Source organism: Octopus sinensis, linkage group LG6 (genome assembly GCF_006345805.1).
Source record: "Octopus sinensis linkage group LG6, ASM634580v1, whole genome shotgun sequence".
Lineage (NCBI taxonomy): Eukaryota > Metazoa > Mollusca > Cephalopoda > Octopoda > Octopodidae > Octopus > Octopus sinensis.
Window position 1 is genome coordinate 43,112,158 of NC_043002.1, and position 11,663 is coordinate 43,123,820.

Genomic DNA, 11,663 nt, shown 5'->3' on the forward strand with positions numbered 1-11,663 from the left:
TTTCTGGAAAGTTTTGAGGATTATGGTACTTCCTGGAAAGTTCCAAGGATTATGGAACTTCTTGGAAAGTTCCGAGGGTTAGAGTACCCGGAAAGTTCTGATGATTGGCGAAAATTTCATCCGAGAAAGTTCCGAGGATGACGGTAAATTACTTCCTGGAGAAGTTCCGAGGATTAGGTATTTCATGGAAAGTTCCGAGGATTACGTTAAAATCTTTCTTGGAAAGTTCCGAGGCTAGGGAAAATTACTTCCTTGAAAGTTCCGAGGCTTAGGGCATTTTCTGGAAATTTCCGAGGATTAGGGTATTTCATGGAAAATTCTGAGGATTATGGTAAATTACTTCCTAGAAAGTTCCGAGGATAAAATATTTCCTGGAAAGTTCCGAGGATTATGGTACTTCCTGGAAGTTTCCGAGGATTAGGGAACCCTAACCCTTAAACCTTAAAGCTAAAACAAGTACAAACGCCCGAACGATGTCATAAATAACAGTGACAAACGAAAAATACACCGCCAATAGTTGTTGACAAACAACGGCAGTAATTTTATTCAGCTGAATACACGTCATTGATTGGTTGAAATTACCGAAATACAACAACTTTAAAATGAAATAACTTCGTAAATATAAGTTTTTCTCAAAGATGCTAAGAGTAAAATATGTTTATATATGACACATTCTACAAGTGTCCGAAGTTTGAAAGTGTTTAGTTACAAAAAATTATTTTAAAAATCTGTCGGTCAAAAGGTAAAGATCCGCGGCATTTCGTTGTCTTTATGTTCTGAGTTCAAATGCCCCCGTGGTAGGCTCTGCCGTTCGTCCTTTTAGGCTCAATAACATAAGTACCTGTTGAACACTGGGGTCGATGTAACCGACCTACACCCTCCCTTGAACTTGCTAACCTTGTGCTGAAATTGGAAATTAATACTAACGAAAGATTTTTACACGCGCACACATACACATGTGTGTGTGCGTGTTTTAATAACTTTTGAAACTATGGACACTGCACTAAATCCAGTCTTCTTCAATACAAGTTCAAATTTCAGTAGAGTTGCTTTATTTTCCAAGATACATAAAATAAACAACAGCAACATACTGTTGTCATCATAAGATTCCCTGACAAATGTTAAACCTTTTAGATATTTAAATATCACTGCTCTGATGTTTACATGTTCCTCTGCTGTCAATTGAACAAAGTATACTTCAGAACATTCTTGTACACATGACTGAGCATGCCCAATGGCAACAACTAAGCTGATATGAAACTACATGTGTACTTACTGATATTCCACTAAAGAAAGAAAAAAAGAGAAAAGGAAGGGCGGACCGACTAAAAAGAAGTATAGAAACAGCGCATTGAATGCTGAGGTGTAATATATGTTGTATAACTAGAAAACTATTTAGAGCAATAAATAAATGACGCATTCGTTTTTTATTTGTTGGCAGTAGAGAAAACTGTATCGATAGCTCTAGCCCGTCTTTCAAAACTGTTGCATTTAGAAAAACAGGAATAACAACTTAAATTAAACAAGTCGTCGCAGTGCAAGGAGAGACGTAGAAGCACCACACCAATAAACAAGAAAAAACAAAACAAAAACAAAATAAAAACTCTTCATTTAAGGGAGGTTATTTCTATAACATTACCTGGTTGGGTTAGTCCTGTAATTAAAAATGGATCTACGTCGTTTTCGACGGTGAATTTTCAGGCTGCTTGATCAACTGAACAATCAGGTCATTTAATTAATGTGTATGTGGCTGAGTGTTCCTCAGATGCGCATAGCCTTAGCAAATTTATAAGGCAGAAAAAGCGTGACAGAGGAAGTGGTAAAATTTATCCTTCGTATTATAAGAACAATCCACCTAGCTGGTTTCTATCCAGTTTCTGTCAACCCGCAAGAACTCAAGAGATCATGATAACAAAGTGATCTTTATTTTTTTAACTAATTGGTAATTCACGCATTCTAGACTTTCAATCTTCCTTTTAAGGTCACCCTTGCCGAGCCACGTCCATGACACTTCCTGGTCTTTTAAGCTGTTAGTTCCACGGTAAAACTGACCATGTAATTCCATGCGGAGTGGAGTTTCTTACCTCTCGTTGGTTATTGGTGATCAGAATTCATTAGCACTCTCAATTCAGTTGTTGATAAATTCTTCTGCATTGGCAGTATACTTTAGCGGGTCCTCTTTGCTGTTTACCAAATACTGTGTCATGTACTCTTCTTTTCTACCTTTTTACACTATAACTGTGTAGTAACTATAAAATATATAACGAAGCAGGGTAACAACAACGTAACAATCCAATAAACTCTTCACGAACTATATACGAACCAACAAACGTTATTCCGACAAACTACTAAAACGACTCCCTGCGATTAACGCCTACCCTCTGTCATCTCACTTAGACCGCTACTATTTAGAAGTAGTTTGGTCAGTCTGTTCTCGCAGGGGGTATCATGATTCTCGTCACACAAAAGTGCTGTCCCCATAAAGCATCACACAGAGCCCGTCGTCCCTTCCCTCATTATCTACACTACCGATATATTGCATTGCTTACTCGGTCCGTCAGGAGTATCTTTGTCATTTCTACTGTACGTGCTGGCTTTTGAGCCACTACAGTGGAAGTTGAACCTAACCGGTGATCAGGTACATCTCATCGCAGCTCGTCCCTGAGTCAAGCAAAAACTGAAATTGGGCACCTGGAAACCAGAATGTCGTAGAACGCTCATTGGTCTATGTCAAACGAGAGACGTGAATAGTGAAAGCTCCAGAACTCTAGAGATGATTGATGACGGAGAAAAGTAACGACGTTCTCGAGGAAGCTCCGAGCATCTACTGAAACGAAATAACTAATCTGTTCTAGAGTACTTTCGAATGGGGTACTACTATGTATAATATCTAGAAGTCTGTGGAGCTATATCGAACAGCTACTGTTGTGAGTGAAAAGGATTCCGTTATCAGCTGAGTACATCGTGATAAATTGTTCCGCTATCCTCCTTTAATAGGTTAGAGAAGATTGTTTACATCTGGTGGTTAGAGCGAAAGCGATATGGTGAACGAGCCGAAAACAGGGACTGGTTTAGTAAAGTGCGCATAGGCTAGTAACACCTGCCAACGGCTACCCAATGTAATTTTATACTGACGTAATTTGATCATTGTAAGAGAAGTAGTTTGATTGATATACCTTATTTTTACCGTCCTCACTCAATCAGTTTGTCTTTCACTTGTTATTTACTCTCTGAATCTATTTCTCTTTGTTTCTGGTAACATATCACCTTACATTGTCTAAGAATATTTCCTTTCGTTGTCGAGCAAATAAAATTGGAGGAGTGAAACCCTTTTCAAGATATTCCCACAAGAGGTGTTGAAATGAACACTGAAAGCTAGTCAGTCTTACAGAGCTGTTTTCAAATTTTTGTTATTGCCTCTGATTCTAGAATCATAACCTAGCACTATCATAGAAATGCCATGGTTCTAATATTCAAACGCAATCCTAACAATCTTTTACATTGTCATAAGTCGAAAATGTTAGTGAAATGTTGACCCATCAAACCAACTTACGAACTCGACTTTTTCTAATTTTATCCATTTTAGGAGGCTGAAAAGCAAAGAGAAGTACAATAACGCATAGTATTTTCTCCGGCGCTCTACTGATTTTGTCATCCTAATCGAAATCCTAATTATTTTAATTTAACATAAGCAAAATCTATTTCATCTGACCGCTACCTTGGGCATGCAGTTCTATTAAAGAATAGAAATCAACCTGTTAGCTGTTAAGATACCGTAATTGTCAAAGTATTGATCTACTTTACTCTTGTGTTGATAATAAAATACCATGCCTGTCCTGGTGTTTATTTCATTCACTCTAAGTTAGTGTGAGAAGTCAATAATATTAAATGTTCTTTACACCCACCCTAAGAAAATTAACTTTATTTTCTATGAAATTTACTTGATTGCTAGATGTTGTAAAGACTGTTACAGGCACCCTAGCCTTGTCTCTTGCGTTTCAAGAAGTCTTTCTTAGTCAGCAGCATACAACTATAGTTACTTGAAGTGACTAATCTCCTAGAATCAGATATCATCGTTGGACTAAATTGGAGAGTGGCCTTCATCTTCATTGGTGGTCATGTACTCAGTCTTCTTTGCATTGAGAAACTCACGGACTTTGCAATATTTTCGAAAGAAGATAATTAGTCTTGCGCTTCATACAGTTGATTGGCTTTGAGTGCAGAATCTTTAGTGTAGTCAAGTTCAGCAAGATATAGGTTCTACTGGCACCTTAATCTCTTCTGTTTCTGTTTCTGGAGAGGTCCATGTCTTGGATGTGAGGAAGTCTACTCGAGGGTGCAGGCTACCATAACAATGAAATAAAAAAAGCTAGAGTCTCATCTCAAAGAATCCTTGCTGTTGCTGGAAACAATTTAGTTGAATAGTCTGTACTTCGCACACAACTTGATGGGGTTACATACATGATGATGATAGTTTTGGCAATTTAGCAAGACGTGTAACTTGGCCTATCTGTTGACATTCCAAATCCATTGAAGTCCACAAATGCAAATAATACCTTTCGCCAGGAGTTTCTGACTTAGTTTATGATTCTTGTAAGGTCAATGTATTGATCTGCTTTTGCGGAAGTTATATTGATTCCATAGTGAAGACACACGGCCTAGTAATTAGGGTGTTGTACTTACGATCGGGCAGTTGTAGCTTCAATTCTTAGACCGGGTGGTGCGTTGCATTCTTCAGAAAAACACTTCATCACGTGGTGCTCTGCGATCACTTTGGTAGTACAGGGTGCACCTACTCAGGAAACGTCGATTTGATGAAAGGAGTGAGCTAATGAACGGTACAAACATTTGATCACTATAAGCAAATCGTTTGTGCAGGTTGTTTAGCAAGAAATTGCAGACCTGTCTTTCTCAGAGTACGAGAGACTACCCTCATTGGTTCTGTCTTATGATGTGATAACTATGAGGGAATTCTATCCAAGAGAATAAAGTGTTAGATTTTTTTAGACTAACCTCGAATGTGTTATTCTTCTGTAGTTCTGAGGCAGGTGAAATCATTGAAGATTTCAAAGAGACCCGTTTCCTAAAAAGGTCTCGTTACAGAAGTCAAAGAAATATTTGTGGAAGAGTGAACTTATGTTAGCTGGCATGTTAATTAAACTTGTTGTCTTTATCATTCTTAATTTCTTTTTTTGGCATTTTCAAACCTAAATGGGCTAGCCTGGATCGGCAGCCGATCTGCTACTTGCTACTGAAGAAAGGATCGTTGTCAAATACACTTCAGAGTAGCTCGGTTTTACCAAAAAATCAATCTGAAGATCTGAAACCAGGCACGTAGACGTCGGTCCATATCTTGCCCTACAATGTAGACCCCCACCTCCCCGAGGAATCTTACTTGTTGGAACGTTCTCTTACAGTTCCTCGAGTGGCAGTATTTTGTTTTCATTCTGGAGGGTGTTAAATTCTTCAGTTCTTAACTAGGATTTGATGTTTTCTTGTAATACTTCCTTTACTAGTGGATCAAGATTGTTGTCTGCGCACTGCATTCTTCAAATCCACCCTGGTCCTTTTTACCTTTATCTTGGAGTCGAAACCTGAACTATAAAAAAAAGAGCTTCAAGATCGTTCTGATAGTAGGCGTACTAGGGTTCTATAAAGGAATCAAATATTTTAAGATGTTAGAACATGACAAAAGAAATGATATATTGACTCACCCCACTGTCGTACTGAACATTATATCATACCAGGTGTTGTATTTATGATACTCCTGGATATCAACAGAAGGCGAAGATCACTCAACTACATGAATATTATTGGCTTATGTACATAACATGAAACTGAGGACCTAACAAACAAAGCTATTGTGGGACTAAGACATATGGCGCAGCGTGATGAAACGCAACTATGTTGCGAACGATTGAAGAAGAAGAAATTAGACTCTTCTAATGTTATACCAGGACACTCAGCTTATGTAAAAAATTAATTTCATTTTTGGGTTTGAAATAAGTATATAATTATTTCTATTAAATTCATCGAGTCAGCTTTTATCTCATGCATTTTCAAAGTTATCTAAACTACAGGTTTACAGACTCAATTTGATTATTTTTTTCTTTTATCTAGAAACAATATCAACCATTTATAGAAAAGGGTAACAAAATTGATGGAAGTTGACGTTCTTTTTAATGAACTAACTGAATTAAATTCAGTTGAAGATTGAAAATGGCTTACAAATTTGTTTTCCTTCAGCTTAACCTGAATTATTGTTCGATAATATCAACCATTCTCCAGACGCCACATTAAATGCACCAATAGTTCATGAACATTTAATCTATGGCTGCTATTATGAACTGCGCCCTTCATTAGTGACTACAATAATTACATATAAGTATTGTGAATAGAAATACATATACAGGTTTCATCATACGTGAATAGCTTCCTTTTTGACACTTTTCTAAAAAAAAAAAACAACTATACAATTTAATATTAGAAATAGTCTAAACGCAAATCAGTTGAAATTATATATACTATATACTATTAGTTAGCACGACATATTAAAAAAAAGATACAGTTGGCTGCACATGGTTCCGGGTTCATTCCCACGGCGTATATGTATGGGTATGTGCGTGTGTGTTTGTATGTGTATGAGTGTATCTATTGTGTGTGTTTTTGTGTCTGTGTTTGTGCTCCAATCACCTGTCGACAGCCAGTGTTAGTGTGTTGGTATATATGTATATATGCACACACACATACCAATATACGCGCGCGCGCACAACACAAATACACGCACTGACACACTCACACACACACACACACACACACACACACACTGACACGCACACACTGACACACACATACACAAAAACTCATACATATATTAACTTTAGGAAATTCTAACTAATAAATTATTCCTACTGAATATCCTTGTGCTTTTACGAGGGTGTGTTTTCCATGCGTCACTTCCTTCTAGATTTTGACATTTATATAACCTAAGTGTTGATAAAAAAAAATGTATTTTAAATTTATGGTGGTCAGTTTATATTTCCTTCTCGATATGTTGATCCTGTAACTTCATAAGTAGCATGATTTTGTTTTGGAGTCATGGTATTTCATAGGAAGATTTTATTTTTTACAATTCTTAGATCTGTTTTGTAATCTTCTGTATTTAATTTATAATTTTAAGCGATACAACAAAAATAATACACTAATAAAAATGTCATTGACCTATAAAGAAAGAATAGTATATTGAGAATTTCATGTCTTACTAATTACACACAAAACTGTTCATGCACGTGTTGTATACGTAAATTCGTTCCAAGGATAGTCGTGGTGAATGCTAAAAAATATAGAGCTATTCATTACCATGGATACATTGGAATGTATTGGGCCATCCCATGAATAATGCGGTTTTTTCAATTGCATGTAGCAAAAGTCGGAGGGGAACGGGATAAACTACCTGTATCAGTTGCTTTAAAAGCAAGTAGTAATTTTACCTTTTATTTCTCTTAGTGCTAGTTTTGAAGAGTGCAGTTCGATTTTAACAGTTATTTTTTCAAAGCTATAATGGAAGTGACAAAGGAGCATATTCTGTATATTCTTTCCTGTTACGTCTCATGATTGAACCTTTTTGGACTGAATAGTGACTGGTGATGAGAAATGGGTTTTCTATAAAAATGTCAAGCGCCGAAAACAGTGGGTAGGGAAAAGAGAAACACCGGCACCTCAGGCTAAAGAAAGTCTTCACCCACTTAAGGTGTTGTTATCTGTTTGGTGGGATATGAAAGGTTTAGTCTACTTTGAACTTTTAAATGCAACCCAAATGATAACAAAGGAGATCTACTGCGAGCAGCTTGAACAACTTAAGTCAACTCTGGAAGAAAAACGACCATCTTTGGTTTAAAGACGGAAAGTGTTCTTCCATCAAGTAATGCTCGGCCACATACAGCGAGGATGACATTTCAAAAGCTGGAGCAGTTTGAGTGGGAAACGATGCTCCACCTACCATATTCACCGGACATTGCCTCATCTGATTATCATTTATTCCGCAGTCTTTAAAATTATTTGGACGAATTACATATGAATTCTGTAGACAAGGTCAGAAAAGTAATGGAGGAGTATTTTTCGCCACGGACGAGTGAATTTTGGAAGAGGGGCCTTGCAAGTCTATCAAATAGGTAGAAGAGTATTGAAGGAGATTATATTTTAGATTAAATCTTTTTTAATCTTTGTTTATCTTGATATTGAAAATAAAAGAAGTATAATAAAAGCGCATTATTTATGGTATGGCCTAATAGCTTCAAATAACAACTGAAATTAATTCATAGCACTAACATAGCTAATGTCTTAGATCAACCTATTTTGAGAAGCGGGCCGCATGAAACATGACTCATCATCAGGCTGGCCGCACTACTAAAAAGATTATTTTCATTAGAAGTGCCCTTCAGAAAGTCCTGCGAGCCGCAGTTAGCTCATAACTCTTCTCGACAAAGGCATTAACATAATTTTCTCATCTCCTTTCTTAAAATTCAGCGTGTGTATTTCTTCAATAGAAACTAATATCTAACGAGTTTTGTTGGCAGTCCATTATCTACTCTGAATTTTCGTTTGAAGCCAATTGTTGTGACTTAGGCTTCTAATTCTTTTCAAAAAGGCATGACCATTATGCAATCTTATCTTTCTTTCCTACATGCCTAAAGCTTTATTACCTCTGCCTTAGCGAAGGCAGAGGTATTATTTTCAGTCGTGTTTGTTTGTTTGTTTGTTTGTCTGTGGACAAGATATCTCAAGAACCTCTGAATGGATGCGGATGAAACTTCCTGAGATGTTTGTGACTGGCACGAACTGATTAGATTTTGTGATCGATCCGGTACCGGACAAGGATTCTGGATTATTTTTTCTGTTTTTTTTACTTAACTTTTGAGAGCGGTCGGGTTCATTCTTAGTATTCTCGTTTGTGAGAGCAGTCGAGTTTATTTCAGATATTCTCATTTTATAAATCACCTCTGTCTAATCTTTGAGAGGAAGATGGTGTTGCTTTGGCGGAAGTTTGCACTCTCTGATTCCTCTTGTTATATTTATAATTTATTTTGTTTTATTTTTATTCCTTGCGGTATTTAGTTGCGTCCCTTTACTTTTTGAGTTCAAACCCTACCAAGACTTAACACTTCGGTCTTTCAGAGTTAATAAAATTAAGTATCTGTCAAAAAGCAGGGGTGATACAATCGATTATCTTTTTCCTCTCTAATAAATTTGCTGTCTTCTGTCTAATTTTAGAAATTACTATGTTAACAGTTAGAGTAGATTCCAGACGGCTGGGTTAGGCTATCAGTGAGCATTTTTTTTTCTTATGGAATCTCTGTACAAGATACTGTATTCTATGTACACTGTACTGTTAACTGTTAGGCATACAGGTCAATATTGAGGGAGAAATTAAGGCGGGGTGTTGGTAGAATCCTTAGTACGCAGGGCAAAATGATCTGCGTGATTTCGTGATTTCGTCCGTCTTTATGTTCTAAGTTCAATTTCCATAGAGGTCGACTTTGCCTTCATCCTTTCGGGGTCGATATAATAAGTACCGGTTGATAAGTGGGGTTCGATGTAATCGACTTACCTCCGGCTCCGAAATTGCTGGCCTTGTGCCAAAATTTGAAACCAATATTATTATTACCAAGTAAGGTGGCGAGCTGACAAAATCGTTAGTAGGCAGGGCAAAATGCTTAGAGACATTTCGTATGTTTTCAAGCACTGGGGTCAATGTAATCGATACGCCCTCACCCCAAACTTTCAGGCCTTGTGCCTATTGCAGAAAAGAATATTAACACTATGTTATTACCATCAATTGGTGCTTTAGATTCGCAAATGCTATATTCCTAGAAATAAATTCATTAAATTTCGTTAGAAACTTATGTAATTTATGTATATACATATATATGTATACATACATACATACATGTATGTATGTATGTATGTATGTATATACCACACAGCCACTCCTAATAAAAATTAGGAGTGGTTGTGTGGTAAGTAGCTTGCTTACCAACCACATGGTTCCGGGTTCACTTTGGGCAAGTGTCTTCTACTATAGCCTCGGGCCGACCAAAGCCTTGTGAGTGGATTTGGTAGACAGAAACTGAAATTTCGTTAAGGTAAAATTCAGAGGGTGTTATGCTATGGGAGTGATTAGACATAACACGCAAGAGCCAACATATTCACAGCCAACTGTTTTGGGTGAATATAAAATATAATATAAGGGTGTGTTATGTATAAAACGTTTATAAACCGGACAGGATTCATGGTGAATTTGTTAAATACTGAAAGAGGCGAAGAGAAATAGGGTGAGGTTACAAGCAGGTATAAATACAGAAGCAGAAGCCGAAAAGAAACAAACAATGAAAAGTGGAGTAGGTATGCATACAAAGAAAGCATACCAAACAAATAAATAAAGAAAAATGATTTGAAACGTGTTACGATATCAACCAGATATATCAAAGTAATAATTTTCTTTCTCGAAAGTTTTAGAACGTATATTATAGCAGTTGAACTTTCATGATATATCCACCATGAGTGACTTTGATAATTTAAACAAACTCGACAACTTTAAAATTGAAACTATACAAGATATCATTAAAAAAAGATTTGAGGATGACATAATATACGTAAGTACTTATCTTTCACTATCTTTTTAAGACATTAGAAGGGCAGAAACAAACACCATTTGACTTAACCCAACTAAACACACACACACACACACACACCACACACACACACACACACACACACACGCACACACACACACACACATACAAACACACACACATCTATGTGTGTGTATATATATATTTAAATATATACAAATATATATACATATGTATACACATATGTATAAGCATTCCTGTCACAATCTGAACCTGATGAATGCTTAAATGCAAGAAAGTATACTAGTTCAATGAGAATAGACATGATATTTAATTTTCAATATTTCATTTGCTCAATAAGACAATCAATACTTCATTTCGTTTCTTTCTTACTATATATTCAATATTCTATATCCTATATTAATATTATAAGAATACAAATAAAACAAAAAACAGTTGTAATTCCTTTGAGTAATATATTCTTCTATACACAATCATACAACCCCTTTGTATATATACATATTTATATATATACATATGTATATATATATATATATATATATATATTATATATATATATATATATATATATATATATATATATATATATATATATATATATTCATACACACACATGTATGTATGTATGTATGTATGTATGTATGTATGTATGTATGTAGGAATAGTTTAGTTTGTTCCATATTTTTATATCACGTTAAGGTGGTGATCTGGCAGAATCCTAAGCACGACGGACAAAAATGTTTAGCAACATTTTGTCCGTCTTCAAGTTCTGAGTTCAATTTCATCCGAGGTTGGCCCCCCCCCCATCTTTTATCGTTTCGGGGCGATAAAATAAATAGCACTTGAATACTAGAGTGTGTTAAATCAGCCTAAACTCCTTTCCTGAAATTGCTTGCTTCCTACCAAAATTTGAAACCAATATATTTTTATCTCATGTTAATTATATTCCTTACGCAAAAAGAACGTATCGGTATATACTGAATTATATCAGAACAAGGGAAAAGAATGATC

At 36.0% G+C, this 11,663-nt stretch overlaps 1 protein-coding gene across 1 annotated transcript in view; it reads left to right on the forward strand.

Moving 5' to 3' along the window:
• The first annotated feature begins 10,272 nt into the window (after nt 1–10,272).
• The window catches only part of LOC115212970 (chitin synthase chs-1-like), a 149,455-nt gene continuing 148,064 nt past the window's right edge, over nt 10,273–11,663 (forward strand). The window contains exon 1 of the mRNA XM_029781832.2: nt 10,273–10,652. Within this exon, the coding sequence (XP_029637692.1) occupies nt 10,557–10,652 (96 nt within the window). The 5' untranslated portion in view covers nt 10,273–10,556. The remainder of the gene's footprint in view (nt 10,653–11,663) is intronic.